Source organism: Nothoprocta perdicaria, unplaced genomic scaffold, assembly GCF_003342845.1.
Source record: "Nothoprocta perdicaria isolate Ctin4 unplaced genomic scaffold, notPer1 scaffold_35, whole genome shotgun sequence".
NCBI classification, from domain to species: Eukaryota; Metazoa; Chordata; class Aves; order Tinamiformes; family Tinamidae; genus Nothoprocta; species Nothoprocta perdicaria.
In genome coordinates this window covers 2,029,548-2,054,315 of record NW_020455588.1, presented here as the reverse complement: position 1 = coordinate 2,054,315, position 24,768 = coordinate 2,029,548, and the positions used below count along the sequence as shown (strand labels likewise).

The window sequence follows — 24,768 nt, the reverse complement described above, 5'->3', positions numbered from 1 at the left end:
CTTAACATGACAATGAGAGAATGAGCACAAGCAGATTTGTCAAGAATAAAGCACTGAATATTTTCTATGCATGGTAACAAGCCTATTGGATAAGAAAATGTCTTGAGAGACATTGTTACTACAATATTTTTTATAGTACATTAGGTAACACTTTTTATAAATAAACCAGAGAAATAAGGTCTAAGTGACATTAGATTACAAACTGCATTCAGCCTGCTTTCCAATTGGAGAACATTTTAAAGGAGCTGCTGAAGGGATTTCTTAAAGGCTGGGCTACATTTGATGCTTCCACCAACGTGCTTCAGGACAGAATAGCAAGCAGCAAGTACTATTTTAAGAAATGTTACTAGTGTTTTGGAGAAAAGGACTCAACATGAAAATAATAAACTGGGAGGCAAAGTACAACTACTTAGGCTGAAGAGGAAAAGGAAACAGGATGAGGAGGATGCCATCTGATGGCATCCTGTCCTCCCTGGTCAGGGAGCCAAGGAAAGGGGGAGACAAAACAAGAGAGGCTTTTTCCATAGCAAGGAATATTGGAAGGCACATCACAAAGACTTTTCTCACCATGAGACTGGCCTCTCGGTTAAGGCACCCACACGGATGAACTGCAGCAACTGCAGCGTGGGGAGATTTGAAACAGGTTAGACAAGCGCTTGCTCAGTGACCTGGCTCTGCGTGCTCGGGGACAGCAGGCTCAGTGCCCACTTGATGACTCTTTGGGTTTGCCACCCTCGATGTATAAGTTGGGACTACTTCCCAGGCTTAGTGTTAAAACCATTTTGTCACTGCAGTGTTACTAACTTACAGAGTATGTCTGGACAGAAGGAGGGAAAAAACTGTTGTACCTTCTGAGCTGTCAGGGGTTAAATCTTTCACTTGCTTTAATGGTTTGTTTTACTATAGTTATCCAACTCTCACCTCCATGACTCCTACAGTAGCCTCTTAACAGACAGGAGGCCAAAGCAGAGGACTGACGTATTTCATGACGCTGTGAGCACAACAGCATACAATTCTACAGAGGTTTATATTCAGAACTTAAAATATGGAGTAGTAGGACATAAAAACCCAGTTTGTACTTGCAATCACTAGCATGTTTACCTAAAGCCTTCTTTTACTATATCTCACTATATTGTCTTTTTGTGTGGAGCTTCTGTGCTGAACTAATCAGCATGACTCCTTTTCTAAACAATTTAGATAGCAAGCTCTAATGTATAACAGTCACATGTGACTAGGGGGGTCCATTTTATTTTCGGAGGCTATTTTCATTGTTTGCAATTGCAAACATTGCACATTATAAACAAAGCTTATTGCCAGGCCAACTGCTGAGTGGATAAATTAATTTAAAAAAAGCCCAAAAACACACACTGGAAAAAACTTTAATGGACAGTTAGTTCTAATTCAGCATAAAATCCCAACTATATTTTGTTACTTTGATATCACTAAGCTCATTGCAGCCTTGCCTCAGCAAAGCCCCCTGCTTTTGTGCTCAATGCACAATGTAAGCAAATCCGCCCCCCACCAGATCTTCAAAGTTCAACATTCAAAAATTAAGATTTATTTCAATAGGCAGCTTGAGTTCATGCTTTTGTGGTTGATATTTTTAATACATGCTTAACTTTAAATATTTATATGTTAAAAGAGGAATATCTCTAGAGATATTTCCTGTGCTTTTGAAATTCATAAGCTCAGTATATGTGAATACAGTCTAAAAATCTGTAAAAACTCTTATCCATGGATAGTTTAACATTGCACAACTTGATAAAGACTTTTTAAAAAATGATTTCCAAAATTAGAGTCCTTCTTAGAAATTAGGAAAATTAAAAATACATTTGTTCTTTTGAAATGTAAGCTCACAGTTTGGCGCAAACGTGAAGAATAAACTGGAGTAGAACTAGAACACATTAATGTATTAACACTCTGCAGAATGTTAAAAATATAATACAACCCCCCCAGACACATACAAGCCTGCAGAAGAGTAAACAAGCCTCAACCAGTAATTTAACTGGGTGTCAACTGCACAGAGAGTTTTGCCATGAACTGAGGGTGCGCACGCGCTGGCTGCCCAGGGTTGCCCGGTATGCAGTAACATTGCGGGTGGAGACCGAGCACAAAGGCCTTGTCGGCACATTCCAGCCTTAAGTGGGGTGGTAGGAGAGCTCGAGAACACCTACTCCGCCTGACACCTTCCAGCTCCGCTGAAACTCCCCTCCTCAGTGACACGAGTGTCAAAAACAAACAATATCTTTATGCTGTTGCCTTGTTTCCTGAACCTGGAAGTCAAATGTAATAAATGAGAGAGACAAAGACCAACACTGATAACATCAGACCATGACTCCCTGCAAAGCTCAATTTAAAGGATGATCCGGGTTACTCTTGTGAAAAAGACTAACCTGAAATTTCATTCTTCTGCAATTTTAGCATGCACGAGAAACAGATATTTGCAACAGATATCAATCTATCCAGAGGAGTATGATCAACCATCATTTAGAGATAGTAAGCATATCAACCAAAGCTAACATCAACCAAACCACATTTAGGTTGGATGTCCCTCTTAAAGCTGCAGGATTTCAGCAACCTGTGTCAAGCCTAAAGCTTAAAACCAGTATGTTTTTCTTACCCTCACTGTTTAAATTCTGAAGCAGCTCATGCTTAAATAAAGGACATTACAAGGTGATTGAGCAACAATAAACTTTCCTAAACTTTCTACACCTCATTTTGTGTTTACTTACATGCTGGAAGTTAATGATACATAGAAAATCTTACAACTACCTCACAGAGGATGGGAAGAAGCTCCGTCTACTCCTTCGTTAGTATGTCCTGTTATAGCCTACTGGGTCTGAAGTTTTTATGGGAGGGATTGGCTGTTCATTATGCATGCCACCAGATCACCTCCCTAGTGTCTTTGGTAGTCTATACACTTTGTTTCCATTAAAGGTAGTTAAAAAGCAAAGATTGCAACAAAGCTTTTGAATCCAGGCTATACCTCTCCATCATGGAATTTGGACGCTGTTTCACTATTTTTTTTTAAACTCATAACTTCAGTTAAGTAAAAGATTTTCAAGCTTCTTCTCTACTGTCAAAAATATCCTTTTTCCTTGCAGATGTCATGAAGGGGATCTTAGCCATCCCACCAGATCACAGTAGGGGTTACCTAGCATTTGTTCCTTTGGCTAGGGCTAAAGGATTTCTCAGATAAACCACAGTTTTTGAGCATCAGCTAGAACAGCTCACTGGTGAGAAGGAAGTGACATGAAATACTTTTCACCTGAATAATTTGTTTTAAAGCCTCTGTTCTTATTTCTTCTCAAAATATGCTCTTTGATTATGTCTTTGGGGAAAATTCTCACTTTATCACTAGAATTTCTACAGGTTGGCACATACTGGAACTCTATTTCCATTCAGTCATATTCAAACACTTGAAGCTCCCTGCCAATATTGTCACTGCTCTTCTCATGTTTCCGCTCTGCACAATGGAGCGTTACAGTAACATAAGCCCTGGTCACTGCAGCAGAACTCTCCTTTCTATAGGCAAGTCCTATAGGTAAGCTTCTATAGGTAGCTCGGGAATCCTCTGCTCAGCTCTCTGTTTTACCCTACAGAAACGTCCTGCAGAAATAGCTGCTATCAAGCTGTGACTACTCTAGTTAACAGCTTTCAGTTCTGCGTTTTGTTTCGAGCACCAGACTGTTCCAAAGGCGTCTGCAGCAGTGAAGTGCAAGCTGATAAGGAAATGCCAGCAAAACAAGCTAGTTAGGTGACCGCCACATGCCACACAGAGCTGCTGAGTTCAGCCAGCATTTGTGTCACTTGGTCTACACCATTGCTGAGCAGGAGTGCGAAAAGCTCTTCTTGAAAAAGGAAAAGATTTCTGAGGTTACAGAGCTTGAATACACTTTATGACGATAATCTAATTGGGCAGTTACGAAACGGCCAGTTAGTAGTCACATAAAATAGAGAACAATGCTCCAAATCAGAAACAGGATTTTCAGAGTGTAGAAACTCTGAAATGTGCTTTATCCATAAAGCAATACGAACCAATATACACATACTCTCATACAACAGCTTTTGCTAACAGAGTGGAAAACAAGATAGACGGACAAAGAAAAATCCCCATATCAGTATCAGTCATCTTAATAGAATTTTGTTGTTAAAATATCATATCCACTCTATAAGAGGATGGGTAAGGAGTAAGTACCTGCCACTTGATTCAAACATATAAAACCGTCATCCTCACAAGGCCTTGCCATGCCTCACAGGGCCTCCTGCTGAACACCCAACATCTCAGGATTGCAGTTAAGCTTAGGCAGACTTGTAGCAAGCAAGGCACGTAGGCAGGCTGGCACGCAGGCTGTTTCTCCCAGAGCAGTGAGGTTTCCAGCCCACGAGCATCTCACAAGAGCACAGACCTCTACCTTCATACTTGTGCCTTCTGCACTCTGTGGTCTGCAGGAAGTCCCAGGCCTCTGCGAGTCTTTTCTTCTTCCCTCCATGCTCGAAAGAAACAGGCATAGGAATGATCAGGATCTACACAGTGGGTACTGGCTCCTCGAGAAGGAAAGGTGGGTCCTTCAGTGCAAGGATGGGGGGCTGTTCCCCAGCCTCCCTCCCATCCATCCGTGCTCCTCCCAGAGCCTCTGTGACCGCTGAGGCGCTGGGGCCCTGGCTACCTGTCTCACCAGGCCAGCGAGTGCACGTGGTTGCAGAACCAGCACCGAGAGAACAGCCGGCCCAGGCACGCACAGGCCAGGCAGGGCCCCAGAACTCTCCAGTTGGGGCAAGGGTTTTCTCCTTGCTCTATAAACCCTGCAAAATCAATTGATTTTCCTATAAAAAGGAAAAGGGTCATTCTACAGAAGCAGCTGCCTGTGCTATCAGATAAAAGCAATGGTGGGAAAACTAGACTCACTAAAGATCACAGCTCACAAACATAGCAGAGGTCTCTGAACTTCTCAAGCTATTGTGGTATTTAATTTACAGTTGCTGCCTTCACCAAAGGGAAAGAGGAGAAGCAGGGATGATACTGATACTGTCACAGCTCAGCAGGGAACACGATCTGGTCTTTTCACATTGTTTCTGGACCATACTGAAAACACTTACAATTATGGAGCAGTGGTTTTAGTTTACAGTAATTATAATCAAAGCCTGGCAACCTAAGCAACACTTGACTATCTAATATCTAGTACTACCTACCTATCTAATTTCTAGTTCCAAGAAACAAAAATAATAGACACTTTAATGAAAAGTATGAAATGTATGACTTTGTTCCATGGAACTACATGCACCTAATACCTCTGCATCTCTTAAGTATCAAATATAACAAACTCTTCCACTTAAAATAGGTGTCAGTAACTGAACACAGGTTGGTTTTTATAGACGATCACACCCTGACTATGCAATATTCAGTGTGCCTGAGGCACACCAAGCTCTGCACATGCATGTCAAAAAGTGCTGTGGCTTGCTGAGGTGAGAGAAGTTTAAGCTGCTAGAAACGTGCAAAGAAAGCCATAAATCCAGACATAAATCCAGAACAACTAAGGCACTGCTTATATACTCTGCTCTTCCCCCTTGCCCATCTACCTTTAAAGACACTGCTTACGTCTCATAAGCCATTGGTGTGCAGCCTACACAACACACTCGGAAATGTACAGCAGACATGGGGAATACTTGCACAGTCACTATGTGACAAGGCTGCTCCCAGCACGTTAAAACAGTTCTGAAAGCAATTCTGTGTGTACGCAGCTGCCCGGAGTGCTTCTCGCCTCCAGGTAAAGGGATCACATCAGAGGTCAGCAGCTAGCGTCACTGCAGCCCACCGAGAGCCCAGCAGAGAGAGACGGGGGAAGGAGGGAGGAAGGAGAGAAAAAAAAAAAAAAAGAAAAAAAAAAAGAAAGGAAAACAAGAATACAAATTAGCCCTCTGCCGGAAGAGCCAGTAGGGACAGCTAACTTACTTGATATGCTTGAGTTTTAGGCTTCGAGCAGGACTGTTAGGAGAGGCTGCTTTTCATTTCGGTGTGTGAACAGTCTCCGGTTTCGCTTTGCGGAAGAGCTGGCCCGGCCCCTTGGGCGCGATGACACAGCGGGGCAGCGCAGCGCGGTGAGTGCAGCGCAGTGCAGTGGGCGCAGCGCAGCGCAGGGCAGCGGGCGCAGCGCAGCGCAGTGGGCGCAGCGCAGCGGGCGCAGCGCAGGGCAGTGCAGCGCAGTGGGCACAGCACAGTGCAGTGAGCGCAGGGCAGTGCAGCGCAGTGGGCACAGCACAGTGCAGTGAGCGCAGGGCAGTGCAGTGGGCACAGCACAGTGCAGTGAGCGCAGGGCAGTGGGCGCAGCACAGGGCAGCACAGTGCAGTGAGCGCAGCGCAGGGCAGTGGGCGCAGCGCAGCCCACCTCGCCTTTGCCTGGCAGCCTCAAGGGAACAGCCAACATCAGCTCCTCCGCTAACAGCCTCTGAGGGCAGCCTCTTCCAACTGCCCCAAGGTACTGGGGTGGAACCAAATGGCAAAAAAATCACCCACAAAACACCTACCAGCACCAAGAGTGACCTGCTCTTTTTTTTTTTTTTTTTTTTTTTTTTATACAAGCAATTATCAACACCTCTATAATATATGAAGTTTTTTTTTTAAAGGAAAAATACCCCCTAATAAACCCTTTAATCATTTCATTTTCATACCAGTTTGCATCCCTTCTGTCTCTAGGGGAGAAGAAACAGCTCAATCAGAGAGAGGACATAGCAGCAAAACCAACACCTGCCTGCAGCTGACCCCATTCCAGAGTTTCTCAACTGCAAGGTCACCAATTGGGAGCAGCTGGCAGGGCAAATCAGAGGAAACAGCCCCTCAATTTGCCACAGAGCACCTAGAAACTGAGGATCTTTGTGCCAGCAGGTTCACTCAATCTGCTCAGACCCTGAAACTGAGTTTCTTGCACAGCCCACCTAAGTCTTTTTCAGGATACCTGCAAAACTGAGACAGCCTTTCCCACCCTGCCTACAATTTTGCCGATCAAAGGCAGCAACACCTCTATGCACTTCTGACAGCATTTCAAGCCAGCACCGTGACCTCAGACATTCTCTGTTCAGAAATGCATTCTTTCGCAACAATGTGCCTCTATAAAGATCACAAAATAAATATTGTGACACTTAAGTAGGGAATGCAGCAAAGGAAAAACTCCCAGCAACTGTACTACCAGCAGGAACCACTTTCAAAAACCATCTTGATAATTAAATTGGTGACAGATTTTGCAGTCTGTTGCAGAAGTATTAGTAACTTTGTTCAAAGACATTTAGTAATTGCTCTACTTTCTTCTTGTTTTGTATAATGCACAACAAGAGAACAGATTGAATCTCTCTTTAGAAACAGTGCTAATTGGGATGACATCTAGAAATGATTAACCTTGAGATTCTTAAAGACTTAAGATCAAGAATGCTCCTCAGAAAATGCTTGAGACTAATGAAGTCCAAAATAAAAGTTGTTCTTATAGAATTTCCACTAATGTTGATTTCTTCCAGTACTCCTTTAATAAATTTAGCCATGAGAGTATTATGGACGAAGATACTCACTTCATTAAGCCCATGACAGAAGGAAATTTTTTTCATTAAGAGCAATGCCAAAAATCTGTTACATAAAAAAAATTAATAAAAATTCATTCTGTATCAACATAGTTACCTTATAAGAACACAAAGATCTTAGAAAGATGGTGGATCCAGCTGTTCTCAAAGGTTAGTACCTTCTACTTACTGTTATGATTGAATACTGAGCTATAAATTGTATTTTTTCTGTTGGCTATTAATCTAGCAAAAACAATTCAAAAGATTGTTAAGAGAAAATACCTTGACCCTAGTAAGGTGCTCCTGAACACAAAGGAGATTAACTCAGGCTCCCCTCTTCATTGCTACCTCCTAATAAGGGTAGCAGTGGCCTCCTCCTATGCACACCTAGTGAATGCTTGGCCAAGGCTGCTCATCAGAAACCAGCCTGTGCAAACTAATGCCTATGACCCTAACATTCCTTGAATGCCATTTCACTTCATTTATCTGACTGGGTACTGTATAGGGCACATGCCCCCCTGTGACAGTTTGTTCCAGAACAAGAGCAAAGAGCATCAGAAAGAAGCTGGGAGATCTATTGTAATTAAACATCTTTAAATCAGCCATTTAGATTTCCTTTTTACAGAAACTGGGTGCACCAGGTTTGCCTATTCAACTCTCTGGACGTCCTTACCACGGAGAACACAAAGGCAGTACCAGGAGCAGGCAGACTTGGGAAGCAGCACCTCTTTCTCCTAACACACACAGGCACACAGATCGACACATAAAGTTCCTGCAAGAAGCAAGGGAGCAGAAGCAGCACACGAGTAACAGCTGCCATGGCAGGAACTTAAGAAGGGAACAACAGAGAGCAGGGCTAGACTCGGGACATAAAGAACAGCACTCTGGGAATACTGTAAAACCTAAAGGAAGGCAGGCACTTAAGTGGCAGCTCTTATGAGCATTCACCATTAGGGCATACACTCACAGGAGAATTAAACTGCTTGCTATTTGTCAGGCATTATGCAATTACAAGTAGCCATCACACACTTAAGCCTCTATGGTTTGGGACTCAGAAGCACAAACAACCCAAGCAGGAGGAAGATCATCACTTATTACTTACTAACAGAAGGAAGGGTGAGTTAGACCATAAGTCAGCAAATAAAACCCTGGTTATTTAATTTAGCATAACCACCTTAACCACAGAGCACAAGTAGGTTAAACAAAAAAAAAAAAAAAAAAGATCAAGAGTAGGTTAAAAAAATGACAAGTAGTGGGCATCAAAGCTAGAGTTTGGTTAAGGTATGTTCGTAGGAAGTACTACTGACCAGTGAACAATGTAAGGGGTCCAAGTAAATTTCACACACAAAACACAGGAAAGTTATAGAACAGGAAAAAAAAAAAAAAAAAAAGTCATCCCAATATCATCTAAAGACTGCTGGAATGATGTTGAGTGTATTGAAAATTTTGATTTATTTTTGTTTCAAAAGACAAAAAGCTGGCTTGCCTTCTAAAGAGATATTTCCTTTCAGTTCCCTGTAACATTTTTTTTAATAGATATCTTTTAGAAATACCGAAGGGAGAAAAACAAAGGGCAGCAAAAGAGAGTGCAGCTAGCCAAATGACTTAAAATATGCAGGAGTGACTGAATGGGGAGGGGGATGTGTGTGTGTGTGTGTAAACATTCACACACAGAGCAAAACTAGGGCAATGAACTAATGAATTCCATTCTATTTTAAATAATGCTATTGCATCACAGGAGGCTATTGAAAGAAATAAATTTAAAAAAGAATTTTGCCCAATTGAAGAAAGGTAGTCATGGCCAAGCAGGAAATAAAACTTTTCAAATTAAAATACCTATTAAGAGTCAACATTAGGCAGCATAAGGTAAATACATTTCTAACACATAATCATCACCATTAATTTGGAATGTCACAGAAACTGAAGTAGCATTAAATATTGGAAAAAAATACAGAGACCAGGCTTTCATAACCTAAGACAAAGCAGTTCCTGGTGATGACATTTTTTCTCCACTATATTACCCTCTACTTCTTCTCCTTAATAACATCATTAAAAATATTTCTTGGGTATTTAATATGAAGCAATGCTTACAATGGAAATAAAAAAAAACATAAAGAGAAAGAAATATTTCTTAACAACATAGGCACTAGCTTGCAAATTGTATGGGACCTTTCCAGTGAACTGCACAGCAGGAGATGAATATGCAGAAAGAATATGCACATGGACTGCTGCTTCCAGCTTAACTAAAATCAGAAAGGCACTGACAAATTGAAGAGGACAGAAGAAGAGCAACAAAAATTTTGGATATGTTTAGTGATGGACAAAAGCATTTAAAGAAAAAGACAACAGTTAGTAACTTGGGCTCTTTCCTCATCAAGTAGAAAGGAAAATAATGATCTAGTAGCAAAGAAATATCTTTATTATTTTACAAAAGAATTGATTAAGTGAAAAATTTCAAATACTGGGATATCTCCAAGTACAGAAAATACACAAAATGGTGATTACCAACTACAGCCATCAATTTATGTGTAGTCACCATAATAAAAAAAGGGGGGAAAAAAGTATTTTCAGCTCCTTAGTTCAATGCTTTGCAAGATCTGAACCTGCCCAGATGCTATAATCCCTCCTTCACTTTATAGGAAACCAATGCCAATATAAGAGTCATGTGTGTGTTCTTTACACTAATTCCATGAAAGTCAAAATCAAGTCAGACGCTGTGAAAGAAGGCAAAGTTATGGCTATTTTCATCTCATCAGGTCCTGCTGAATAAACAAGATCCATACATCGGAATACCCAAGGGTAAAGAAAGAACCAGAGCCCTGCAAGTCAAAATAAGATTGCCACTGCTATTTATGGGACTGGAATTTTCTTTAGGTAATTAGAAAGAGGAACAAGAAAAGGAAAAGTGTTATCGAAAGGTTATTTGCCCCTAAAGACAATACTGCCTGACTCCTTCATTACAATTCACAACAGTCTCTAGCAACACTCCCAGTGCTGCTAGAGAGACAGCACTGGGAGACACCAGAGCTCCCTGCAATGCTGGGAGACACAAGCTGCTTTCTAAACCACTGCAGGGGCTGAAGACACATCTTATGTTCCTTGCTTTTCTAAAAAGAAATTTTCTTAATTGTGCATTACCGTGAGGGTAGAAGGTGCTCCACTTGTCTGTGCTTTGGAGGGCTGACTGACACTAGCACTTGCCAATTTCTTCTGCAAAATAAAGAAAGAACAAATGTCAGAAAATCTGATGAAGAAAAGGGAAGTAAATATACAAAACTCAGGGCAAAATGACGACTTTGCTGATTGAATAAATGCACTTGAAGTTGAAACAAAAACATCACATTTCCTTTGAACCTCCAGTTATATAGCGATGCAATTCCATTACTAGCATGTATCCCTGGAATAACTCAGTGGCTGTTGAAATCAGATCTAGCAAAGGCTACAAAAGCAGCTATTATTATTAAACAGAGCAAAAAGCATCAGATTTTTGGAGGCAACAGATAGATGAGACCTATTAATTTTCTCTGCTAAGTGGAAAATTACAGATGAACACTGCCACAATTCTCTGCAAGCAGAGGAAGCCTGCAGAATGATAATTCAGAGATCCAATAAGCATTCAGACTGAGAAGCACCAATTTTCAAGCAATAAGAGACTGCAGAAGACCTGTAGTCTCAGGGCTGTCTTTCATTAAGGTAATTGCCACCTCATGTTCTCTTCCTGCTGTAGCTTTGCAAACAGGAGGGAATCTCTCTTACATAAAGCAAGCTGCACAGTCAAGATCAAAGAGGAACTCCTCTGCAGGGGACTGTGTTCTGTTCCCACCTACGTAAGAATAACATCACAGAAATGTGACCCAGTGTGATGGATTCTGACGCAGCAAGTGTGACATTTACCTCAAAGATCTCACCCTTGAGATTGATCACACTGAGAACAGTGGCATCCAAATAAGATCCTGTGTAATACTGCAAAACTTAAGTGTAACGGGGCATTTCCTTTTGCCCACTATAATCCATCTTTTCCATTCTCTAAAGAAAACGGTGGCCTTCCAGGCCTATGTGACAATGTTCCTAAGGGCAGGTGAAAAAAGCTTTGTGTGTTACAGTTTGGTAAAGCCAGGGGAGATGCAGAACATGTTGGATTTCAGCTCTGATAGTGTGGATTAAACACTCATTACTGAGAACTTTCCACAACACTCCCATTCAACTTCTAAATAAGTTACTAAATTTTTGCATGTACACAAGATTTATTGGCCTTTCCATTTATTGGAAATTTATTGGCCTTTCCATTTTATTGGAAAATTCAAAAGAAAAAAAAAATCCTTAGACCAGCTATTTTAAAAAGACTCAATACTGAGGGTTTAACTTCAGTATATTACCATTATGGTTCTCAATGTTTGTCCCCATGTTGGCTGAAACGACAACCTTTGGTTCACAAGTTGTCAATAATACTAAGATGGTGTTCAAAACTTACTTTTGGCATGTAATATGTTTAACATAAGTAATTTTTATGACACCAGTGAACATATGCCAAGATTTCAGGCACAAGCCTTTTCTTCAGCCTAAAGACAGTAAATGACCTTTGTTTAGAGTGAAATAAAACCATGTTTTAATTTAATTGATTATATAAATCAGTTAAACAACATGGGGGAAAAACTTGACTAATACCATGAAACACAGGAATGCTAGCAAGTGATATAGCTGGGACAGAAAAGAAGGCAAGGGAAAGAGGTGAGAGGGCACAACAGAAAACAAATCATTCTTTCTGGAGTAGAGAAAGGCTCCCTGGAGTTAAATTATGTGGAAAGTTAGACTGCCAAATCAGTATTCTCTCCTGGATATAAAACACGATAGGCCGAACAGAGTTATGTATTTTGCTTGCAGCATCAGTTTTTGAAAGTGACTTCTTTGGTATTTACCCTTTTGCGTTTATAAAAGGAGAAAGACGGCAACGTTATGCTACTAAGTTCATCCTTCTCTTAGACCTGATAAAATAATGTCATTATCTACTTCCCAATATCCTGCCCACAATGCCTCCTCCAGGCAAACTAGTTCTGATGCTCTTCCTCCCCTCCAGCAGAGGAAGGAAGAATTTGGGGGTGGGAGGGCAGTATCAGTCCCAATCAGCTAAAGGGAGAATCATCTTGCAGCTGTATTAGGTTCCTCAGCCTGATAACAGAGTTAATGAATTATTAAAGCACAGCTTCCTTACAAAGTGATTACAAGAAAATGCCTGAATAGAATTGTGTGTGACGCATAGTGCTAATCATCTTATATTTAATAAAGTGGGCATAATACAGGTCCCTTTGATATATTGGCTAGATTTCCCCAGTGAAGAAATGCAATACAGAGCCATGGCCAGAAGATTTGGTCTTCATAATTATTAGACTACATCATTTATGTGTTCATAATGATTTTGCAATGAAAACAAATATAGTTCAGCTGTTTTCCCTTGAGACAAATAAGACCACATGGGGAAAAAATGTCCCATCTCTGTTCTGCAAAGGCTTGCAACAGCCTAAGCAATATTTCAGTCTTCTATTCCCTGTCTTCGAGCAGCAAACAGGCTCTATTTCTGCCTGTGCCCTGGTGGCCACAAGGTCTTACATGGTAACAACTCACAATGAATACGAAAAATTAACCAAAACAATGTTATTTTTAAAGGCGACTCACTGCTCATTGCCAAAGGGGGTAAAAAATAAAAACAGAAGAGAAAATCAGACCAAGAAGCTCTTTCCTCATTGAAAAGCATTTCACTCTTCTATTTACAGATCTCTCTTGCAATACAATATTCCCCTAAGGCCACTAGATGTCCCCTGCATCACATTAACAGCCCTTGTTTCTCCTATTATTTAACTCCAAATTATTTTCACCAGATTAGTATACTGTTAAAGCAGAGCTGCATGGAAGACCTGGAAATTTAGGGTCATAAAAAGAGCTAAAAAAAAAAAAAACAACAAAAAAGCAATGCAATGTAAAACAAAGAATTTGTCCCCAAATAAAAATAAATAATTATAATTTTTAAAAGGGGGGAGAGGAAGCCTCAGAAATGCTCTAATCAAGCAGTTACTAAGAATCTCAGTAACTGGAGCCAATTTTGGGCATCCTAACAAATTTTTACCAGTCATATTGTTTTTACTCAGCATTATTTTCCTGCATTCCAGCTAAATCTAGTGTTTGCCTAAGATAAGGAATCTTGTACTATAAATGTCAGGATTAAGAAAAAAGGAAAAAAAAAATAGACATCCAAAAGTTAAATGTGAGATCAAGGAATTAATTCCAAAAGGACAGGAACAATTCAGTGCCAACTATTCCTATCACTCTTCCAAAAAAAGGAATGTGTTTCCTGCTATAAAAAGAAATAAGCTAAACCAGCAGCACATATTTCAGTTTCACGGCTTGAGAGCATGACTCTAACCATAGGGTTTGATAGGGATGGTCTTGTTTCATATCATATCTGGTCCCATTCCAAACTGGGGCTTCAAATTCCTGGGATATATGACCTTGTTTTCCTTTTTAGTACAGCCTTTTTATGTTCAGACATTCTGGTGATGTACAGACTAGATTTTTAGGCTGATAGAGGATTTCTGCCTGGCATTTCACTGCCTGGCATATCACTCTATGATAATAAAAAGAGAATAATGTTTTCAAAATCATGTGCAGTTAATAACGAAATAATAATGCAAACTGGATTAAATCCAATCATATGGATTCAATGAATGCTATGAGTGTCTCAGAGTTATGTATATGATAACCATGCAATGGGACCTGATGGGAGGAGTTTGGTTTGCATCAAAACTACGCTTTGTACATGTAACCACGTACTGAAGTATACCCTAAGAGCCAGCTGAATTCTGTCCTATCAGCTCTGTTTCTCCCACAAGCATTATGTTAAAGGCACATGCTTTAAAGTTATCTTGTCTTATTCCAAAATACTATTAAAATGAAAGCACAATACTGTATCTAAAAACCAAACATCCTAACTCAGAAATCCACTAAGGCAATCCCAATCACCTAGCACTTTAGTAAACCTCATGGACGATCAGGGCAGGATTAGGACTTGTACTTTAACCAGTTGAGCCCAGAGCCCACCTTTTTTCCCTCAAAGCAGCCCTCTGAAGGGGCAGCCTTGCCCACAGCTTTCACCTGAGCAGCAGGACCGCTTGTTACCTTCCCCTCCTGAACCACTGCCTGACTTCCACAGGCAAGGAGCGGGCCTTCACCTGTCTGCTCTCCTCTCGCTTGGGCACCAGTGGAGCCCCATATCCTACCACCCTCAGCCAACAGCCCAGGCAAGTGCAGAAGACAGAAGGAATTGCCAAGAGGTCACACGGATGCCAGCAGAATGAGGAATTTACTGTGGCAAAGCAGGGAGTCCCAGACTCACCGCACCACTAATGAGTAAAATGCAAAACTTCTCCAGAAGCTCTCACTGATAACATGTGTGCAAAGTGGCAGTGAGTAACAGGTAGCAAGGTGCAACCTTGTATTAGCACACAAGAAGTGCCTTACTGGATCAGGCCAAATGTTTACCTATCATCTGATTTCCCTCTCTGAATAGTAGTCAAAGGCAGCTATAAAAGGGAAAAGAAGTTCTTAAAACAGGAAAGGTATATGGCAATGCATCTCCCAATTTGTGGACAGGGGCTTCTTAATTTCAAGATGCTTTATTAAGTGTCCTGAGCTTCTCTTCAGTGAATTTGTCCCATATTGTCTTGAATTTAATCTCTTAGCTTCCAAAGGTTTCTAAAATGCTAGTACCTTGGTAGAAGATAAAGCTGAAGAAGAGTGGCCTGAAACTGGTAGAAGGCACATAAAAATTGAAAATGATGTCAAGATGAGGGGTAGCAAATGCCAATGATCTAATGAGCTAACACTTCACATGCAAAAATGACAAAATCTTGGAATATGGGGAGGGAAGGAATCATAGAATGCTTAAGGTTGGAAGAGACCTCAGAGGTCATCTAGTCCAACTCCCTGCTCACGCAGGGTCACCTAGAGCATGGGGCACAGGGCTGCATCCAGGCAAGTTTAGAAGATCTCCAGAGAAGGAGACTCCACAACCTCTCTGGGCAGCCTGTGCCAGGGCTCTGGCACCCTCACTGTTAGGAAATGTTTCCTTAAGTTCCTGTGGAACTTTTGGTGCCTCAGCTTGTGGCCATTTCCTCTAGTCCTGTCGCTGGCCACCACTGAAAAGAGGCCGCCCCCTCCTCCTCACTGCCTCCCTTGAGGTATTTATACACGCTGATCAGGTCCCCCCTCAGCCTCCTCTTCTCCAGCCTGAACAGACCCAGCTCCCTCAGCCTTTGCTCACAGGGCAGATGTTCCAGGCCCCTGGTCATCCTGGTAGCCCTGCGCTGGACTCTCTCCAGCAGCTCCACATCCCTCTTGTACTGGGGAGCCCAGAACTGGACACAGTCTCCAGATGTGGCCTCACCAGGGCTGTGTAGAGGGGAACGATCACCTCTCTCTACCTACTGGAGATGCTCTTCTTAATGCACCCCAGGATCCCGTTGGCCTTCTTGGCCACCAGGGCACACTGCTGCCTCATGGTCATCTTGTCGTCCACCACGACGCCCAGGTCCCTCTCTGTTGGGCTGCTCTCCAGTAGGTCCACCCCTAATCTGTCCTGGTGTCCGGGGTTATTCCTCCCCAAGTTCAGGACCCTGCACTTGCCCTTGTTGTACTTCATGAGATTTCTAACTGCCCAGTCCTCCAGTCTGTCCAGGTCCCTCTGGATGGCACCACAGCCCTCAGGGCTATCAGCTGCTCCTCCCAGTTTGGTATCATCAGCAAACTTGCTGAGGCAGCACTCTTGCTGAGGGGGAACTCTTCAATTTCTTTTGCACACTCATTTTGCTATGGCATGCTTCAAATGTTGATCCAGGAGCGTAATGTTGGAACACGCTAAGCAAAGAGAAGGATGCCTATGGGAAAACTGCAGCACAGTATGCATTTACACTGCGTTGCAGGAGCACCCCAGCTCTAACACATGCAACAGCTTCAAGTGCATAAGCAACCACCAATCTGAACGAGAATCATTTCTGTTAACATTTACCACATACACACATGCAATAAGAACATTTAATTAAGTAGGTTTAGATTTGAGAAGTGTCCAAGTGAGTTTAACAGATTTAAAGGTCTGCAAGTGAAGACACAAAGAGTTAAAGGATACACCCTTGGACTTGAATCTTTGTCCTTTGGCAGTTCATTATATGCCCATAACCCCCACACTTCCTCTTTGAACTGTGCAGATAAACAACTGTGTACATCTCCCTTAAAATTATATGCTCTAACATGCTTAAATTGTAGTACTCTGTCATTTGCTTTAATAAATCTTTTGCATACTTGTGCAAGACACCATGACACATGGCAAGACACAGCTATACACGCAGTTGCTCCTCATTAAAACTCACAGATTACATCTCTCAACCTAAAGCTGACCTGCTCCTGTGCCAGGCTCATCCCTGAATCTGGCTACATTTGAAGCTTCAGTATCCTAACAGGAACAAGGCAAACTGGATTTAAGCACAAAAGTGTCTGTTTTCCTTTGATAACAGGCACAGAATAATCAAGCAAAGGGGCTCAGTCTTTCCAAGGAAGCGTGACTCTGTCAAGCCGGATACCAGAGTCACATGTGTTCCAAGCAGATTGCTCCCAAAGCCTCCCTGGTGTGACAGATGCAACAGTCCTGCACTTCAGTGAAACCCAAGTGCTCAGGTAAATGCCTTCCACCACTACCAAGGAGCAGAGTTACAGAAAGTATAAATGTAACCTTAAGGCTACATTGTAGTTTTTGTTTTAGGGAACTGAAACACTAAATCTAGTTAAATTTCACTAAATCTCAAAAGGGAGAGCTCTTTACACTAGCCTCTCTTGGCAACTTGGTTTCTTTTCTCTCCTGCTATCTGTTGGATGACCTTAAGCAAAATAATTCCAGTCCTGTGCTTCAGCTCCTCCTCTTCGCCAGACTTAATCTACGTCATTCAAATAACGTAATGAGATGTTGCTCATCTCCTTTACACAGTGTTTTAAGAGGGCAACATGAAAGAAAAGCACTAAAAGTGTGAAAGTAAAACTACTTCCTGGAGAAAAGGTCTTATAAATCTGTACAAAAAAATCAGCAGGTATGTAGACAAAGATGAAGTGCACATGAACCATGCAAGATTATACATGATTCCTAACCTGCAGTGTTATTAAAAGATTATCTTCAAGCTTACAAGCCATATCTTTTAGTGCATGATTTTATTGCCCTACAATGTTAGAAACTGGAAACTACCACCATGTCATTTAATCCCCCCACACCTCTATGCAGGACAATGTCTTATCAAAATGGGATTTTTATTTGCAGGGAATCTGCTGTGGGGTTTTTTCTTTTTTCTTTTATTTTTTTTTCTTTTTTCTTTTATTTCCCTAATCTAATTGTAAGTCTCCAAGAAGGAAAGCCTTCCACAAGCTTCCCCAGAAATCTATTCCATACCTCAGTAACATGCATTTTGAATTGTCATTGAGATTCTGGCTAATAACTGTCTCCTACTCCTATTTGTGTCAGACTGATCATTTCCAAGCTTTATTTCTCCAGGCTTTACTCCTTTTCTCTCGCTCCTTGTGGGTTTATATATCCTCAAAATCTGAAAGACAGGCTCAATTATAGTTCTTTTTAGCTAACCTATGAATGTACAGGGTTTTTAAAGTTGCCCTTAAAAATTAATATAAGTTCTCCAAATCATTACCCAAACCTTCCTGGTAGCGACATGTACGTCCAAAACAAAAATATGCTGGGCATGGTTGTCTGCAGTACTCTACAGATATATTATATATATTATATATGTATATACTATATATATTATAAAAACTGGAGCATACAGGAACAACAGACACTCTCAGGCTTGTAAACGACAACTTTAGAAAAATAGTGTAAAGACCCTAAGCTGCTATTTCAGTTACTTAAGAAACTGGAGAATTCTGGAGGTAGTAGTCAATACTGGTAGAGGTGGTGCCATTTCACCAAATAGAGGAAAAACATTTTCATCTACTCTCACTTATAAACACAGTCAAGCCAATTACAAGTTAGGAAACTGAAAAGTCAAACAAAGCAAGAACTTCCCAATAAAAAACACAAACCCAGTATTTTTGAAAGTTAAAAGGCTAAGCGTCAGAACAATCAACGTAATAATAGTCTTTTCCTAGCTACAAAAACATCTTCTCTATGACAGCGCTCTGCCATGAATAGTAACTCCACAAGCCAGGCTGCAGGCTTCAACTCCCACCATTCCCACAAAAAGATCAGTACTTCTATATTGAGTGACAACATGCTGTCAAGGAATTTAACATTAATTTAATATTAACTAAGAAGATAAAGAAAGGCATAGACAGTTTCATTTTTTTTCTTAAAGGAGATAGAAGGACCAAATTTCCATGCTAGACAGGCCTTTCTTGATATTGTGCCAGGAAAGAGAGGTAATTGCTTTAATCATCTGCCCCAGAGGGTTGTAATGTAGGTGTTCATTGACCTTGATCTGCACAGGAGTTAAGTATACTATAGCTTTGGAGTTAAATATACAGCTTAGGCAAAGTTATCTTTCAAATAATAGCTTGCCATATGAGCAAAGCACCAGCTGTACCTATTTCTGCTTTCCCATGTGTCAGTTATTGACATTTAAAGCCAACAACTAGATAGTAATAGATGTGTCTATGAGCTCCTCTCCTTCTGAATCTGCTCTGTTGCTTCCATGAGGAAGAGCTGTTCCTACTTGCAATCACAGAAGCTGTTGGGGAGCAAATCCTCAGACAGAGCCCTTGCTTGCTAGCCTGGGCAGCACTGTCTCTTTGCACCATAAGTAGCACACAAGGGTGGCCCTTGAACCAAGAGCCTCCCAGGGCTTGTGGCTGCTGGGAGAGAGGTGACTCTTTGTAGTTCTGTTCTGTCCACAGTCTGCCCACAATTTCTATAGCTTCTCATTGGTAACAACAGCCACTATGACCAGGCTACAAAACAGCATGTCAAACTCAAAGTTACAGCTCAGCAAGGACTCTTGAACTATAAATACCAATTCCTGATGAAGAAGAATATTCAATAGGTAAGTATTTTTCTAAAATACATTTGCAAATGTGTGGTCAGTGTTGTATCAGGAGATGATCCAAATGTGCACTGTCCATATAGGAATCTTCCCTTTGTAAGAAAGGCCAGGATGCAGAGAAGGTGGGAACAACAAGCACAAACTCAAGCACAAGCACGGCGGGAGCAACAGCACACTCCACTCGATCCTTGTGTCTGGACAATCCAAAATCAGTACTGTAAGATGTATAACAAAGTGCAGTTGCCCTGCAAAACAGACCCACTGATTTCCACTGATAAGGACAAGAAACGTTTAGTGAAAGGAGGAGCAGACCGATGTTTTCAACAGGCTGCTAAACAGCCCAATGCTAAATAAAAAAAGACATAGATGTTTCTGGAATGAACTGTATATGACTACAGTCACCGGCACTTTGTCATCCGAAGAAAAAGAATATTCATATATGAGGGAATTCATTACCAACTTTTCTTCTTAATAGGATGAAAGAGCTTAATTTACCTCTGCTGTTTCTGCTTTTTTCTCCCCTGATTCAGAAGAAGCTTCATTTGTCTTCTTCTCGCCACGCTGCAGGTATAGAAAACAAATGTGCAATTATTAAAATCACGAATAACACCTTATAAGTAGAGAGAATCCTAAATACCTTAGTGCATGTATGATCCACTTTGCCTACTATAATTTGAGTGAACGGAACATTGTAAGTTCTCACTAAGTGACTACAGAACTTCTAGATGGTTTGACAGATAACTTGAAGTGAAACTATGCCTGAAAAGTAACGTCTTTTAGGGTAATATAATTAACACTGTTATGCATATGTGACAAGTTCTGAAAGATATTTAAACTTATCACTTAATGTTCATCAGCACAGAGTGCTCTAGCAGATAGCTGCTTCAGTCCCACAGACTGTAGCAGAAATCAAACAGGTCTCTCAGAAACCAGCCTCACTCACATGATTGTGAGCGTGCACCCCAGCAGCTGAACTGTCCTTGAAAATATCCCAGTCAAATGGCCACTCTGTCCAGCCCTCCCTACCTGGAGGCCAGCTCTTACTGTGATTTCTAGAATTATGTTTCATATGCAAAACAATCTCTGTGATAATTCCAGCACTGATGCCCATTAGGGATCCAGTTCCACTAGATTCCCCAATCCTCCCCTATCTTTCATTGTGTTCAGGTAAGTAAGCTTCTTGATTTCCTTTGACCTGAAGCGAAACCCATTTGTCCCCAGCACGCCCTCAGCAACGTATGGGGAGAGCCAGTTCATTCAGTTCATTCACACTGGCATTCAGAGCTTGCAAGCTGTGCTCTACAGATCTCTAAAAAACAAGTGGTGAATATGATCTTTTAATAAAAACCCTCCCCAAAACATGATATTCAGCCTTTATGACAAAAAAGCAAACATACAAACAAAAAAGCAATACAGATTTTATAGTGACTCTAAATGGCAGGTTAGTACAGCTGTTACCAACCATCTCTGGTACTGCTACTTTCTCTAGGTACCCAAACATGTGAGAGTGGGGATCCCCCTCTGTCTAGTTTGTTAAGGAAAGGTGAGAGATGATTTTAGACCTGTGTTTTACTACTGCTTTGTGGATTCTGCAGTGGGATGTAAAGTTAACTATCCTACTACTGCAGAGAGTTTCAACAGCATTTTTTTTTACATGGATATAGCAGAAAGCAGTGCAATGATATATGGACCATTATCTCCAACTGGAATGTGGTCAAGCAACAGACAGCCTAGGACATCAGGACAGTTGAATGCATATTGTAAAACTAAAAGAGAAAGAATTGCTGACTGATCTCTAATATGTTTTGGTACAGGACAAAAGTTTCAAAAATTCCTTTTAACAAAATGCTAATAATTCAAGTTTTTAAAATGACATTGGGCATCAATTGGATACCTAAGTTGGTAGGTTTTAATATTAAAAATACTATTCTCATATTCCAAGTTTTCCAAGTGGCCAAACAAGCCACTTAGGCCACTTTCTCGGGTAACAAGCAAGCTCATTCACAGTCCTACAAAATACAAGCATAGATAAACAAGCTTTTGATGCCTTTTACTGGCACCAAAGTAAAAGCATACCACACACACACTGGTAAAAGCAATATCAGCAAGGCATTTTGCTGACAAAGCAATTCCTGCACTAGAGCAGAGCTGGAAGTTGCAGAAACTGGAGCTCCTACCCCACAAATCCCCATAACATACATTAGGCTCCAGACCTCAATTGATATATTCTCAGCAGCACAGCACTCAAGAAGCCAAATGCTCCCCTGCTCCCAAGGGGGCAGGAGTTACCGCTATCTCTGCGGGCAGCCCCTGGTTTGTGTGCACTTGTGAAAGCTGTCTGCATGCAGTGACAGTGTGTCACTGGCCGGCCCGATGGGATGCGCATGTCCATGAAGGCCGGGGCCTGAAGGGACTGACGTGCGGAGCACGCCGCGCGGAGTCACACCGGTGCCAGGGCAGGAACCTTTGGAAATTAAATGCTTGCAGCCTCTGCTCCAGAAGCCTCAGGCAAACAGCATCTCTAATAATGACACTTCGACTTAAAATCCAAACACTGTTTAGCACTTGGAACAAAGCACATATGTCCAGATCAAGGTACTTTTTAATCCAAAGCCAGGTCCACTCAGTGTCAGGCAGCTATATAGTATTACACACAAATAGCCTCAGGGTAATATGGCAGTCTATGACTGTATTCTCTCACTTGAAAGCTTGGCATCCGGAGAAAGCAATGTACAAAAGTACAGCTTCCTCATATACCTTCTGAAGAGCTTATGCTGGATCCCTGAGCGCTTCAGCTTAAAGTAAGAGGAAAGTTCAAAATGTTCTTCAACTGCGCTTTGCTGCTCTGTACTGCCAAGCCTTGAACCTTCCAGTGAAAAGAAAAAAAGATATATATGTATGTTTAGCAATAGAATAAGCTAACTTTCTGGGGCAGTATGCAGCTCTTGCTCCTTTACAAACCCAACTGGTTGGTAGAGGTGGCTTTTCCTTTGGCCATTCTTCCCTTCTTCTGCTCATCTTTCATTACAAAGCCAAAGCAATGTATTCACGCACTAATAACATATCCATAACCAGGCCAACAGACAGGAGTGGCTCCACCTCAGTCACGAAACCACTCAGCATAAAGTTTGGATTACATTAGCAGGTTTAACTAACAACTCTTTCCTATGGTCTCTGGAGAACTACAGTATGCAAAAACATGTGACACTATCATTTTATAATGCACTATCTTTGCAATTTCTGATATAAAGAGCATTCGTAAATGTGAAAATTCATGACTAAAGTGAAAAGGAGGGAGCAAAATATTAAGAATTGAACTCCCAATTGCATTTTCATTCTGTACTCGCAGCACTTAAAATCCAGTTCAAGGTCTTGCTTCATGACAAGGCTGATCAGGTGATGGGTCGGTGGCCCATCACCATTAACAGGCCTTTGGCTTGGAGCCCCTGCACAGCATCTTGCAGGACTGCAGTGTCAACACATTCAGTGGCTGGGCAATACGGGAGGTCTACCCGCCAGATCCTCAGCTCATGTCAAATAACACAGCCCCACAGATGGTGAAGGAGGCCCTGGCCCTGGCCTTCAGCTCTCAGCTGAAATGGGGAAAGAGATCCACGAGATCTGTGATGCTTTTCTGAGAACAGTGAGATGACGGAAGGTCCTTGACGCATCTCTGGAAGAAGCACAAGGAATGCACTGGTGAAATCTAGAGCCTTTAACAGCAATCAAGTTCCACTTTAAATGCGCCACCCAGGTAAAAGCACAGGTAGAACAACTAATCCATCTCTCTCCCGTTTTCTTCTTCTTCCCTTCTCTCTCTTTCTGTTTACAGAATCACAGAATATTCAAGGTTGGAAGGGACCTCTAGAGATCATCTAGTCCAACCTTCCTGCTCAAGCAGGCACACCTACAGCATGTGGCACAGGGTGGCATCCAGGTGGGTTTTGAAGACCTCCAGAGGAGACTCCACAATCTCCCTGGGCAGCCTGTGCCAGGGCTCTGGCACCCTCACAAAGCACTTGGTTTAGCATTTGGTTTATTTTTCTTCAGATCCGACCTTCCAGCCAGCAGCTGCCCCGTGTGATGCGTACCCAGCACTGGACCAAGGAGCCAACCCATGAGGTTAGCTGAGCCTAGCGGAGGCTACCAGGTCACAATCAGGACAGGTTTCCAAACAGAGCACAGACAGGAATGGTTTCCTCAACTAAAAACACACATTAAGGCTTAGCACCTTCTCGCATCCCAGACTCAACGAGCCAGGATTACCAAGTGTTTTTCGACTTTGGGCCACGCTTGCCCAATGTTTGCAACTGTGGGGCACACAACTGATGTAACACAGTGAATGACAGACACCAAAACCCACTGAATGACAGACACCAAAACCCATTGCTAGTCATGCGCCAAGGTCACTTAGGGCAGCCTGAAAGCACGGCTAGAAATTCAAGAGATTTATCTGCCTGAGCACACACATCTAGCAAATACCTTAATATAATATCTTCTGTGAAAAATCAAATTGTAAAATGCACATTTCTGCTAAAACTTTTAGCAGAACACCAAGTTTTCTCTTTTCAGTTGTTCCACAGAAAGACAAACTACGTGAGTCACACAACCAAAGCGGAAAGCGGGCATTTTAAGCCCAATTGCAGGTTCGCTTATAGCTAACGAGCGGGAGCATAAGGCGACAGCCCAACCACCCAGTGCCACCAACGCGGGGCACCTCGCTTCAGAAACCAAAACTATTCCGGACAACGCTGCCAACTGCCTAAAGCTCAGAAAAACAAGTAAATGGGAAAAAAAAAAAAAAAAAGTGAAATAAATAAAAAGCAAGAAAAATTCCAAAGGGCTAAGGATTTTTCTGAAGCAGAAACAGCCCTGGAGATGGCTCCTGGAAACGGGGCTCACTGCGCACCCCGCCCGGTGTGGGGCACACACCGGGGCCGTGCCCGCCGGGACGCGCGCGCTGCCAACGCCGCCAACGCCGCCAACGCCGCGGTATTTACCATGGCGTACCACCACCGCGCGAACGCCATGACCGCCGCTCCGCTCGCCGCTCCGCTCGCCTTCCCGGGCCGCCCTGTTCTGCCCTGCCCAGCCCGGCCCGGCCCGACCCGACCCGGCCCAGCCCAGCCCAGCCCAGCCCGGCCCG

The 24,768-nt window shown here is 42.1% G+C and overlaps 1 protein-coding gene across 1 annotated transcript in view; it reads right to left on the bottom strand.

The window, feature by feature from the left end:
* Positions 1–24,652, bottom strand: part of CAST (calpastatin) — a 56,317-nt gene extending 31,665 nt beyond the window's left edge. Inside the window, exons 1-3 of the mRNA XM_026044097.1 lie at positions 24,623–24,652; positions 20,118–20,183; positions 10,684–10,755 (exon numbers count right to left, since the gene is read on the bottom strand). Coding sequence (XP_025899882.1) covers positions 10,684–10,755; positions 20,118–20,183; positions 24,623–24,652 — 168 coding nt within the window. The remainder of the gene's footprint in view (positions 1–10,683; positions 10,756–20,117; positions 20,184–24,622) is intronic.
* Positions 24,653–24,768: the final 116 nt, after the last annotated feature.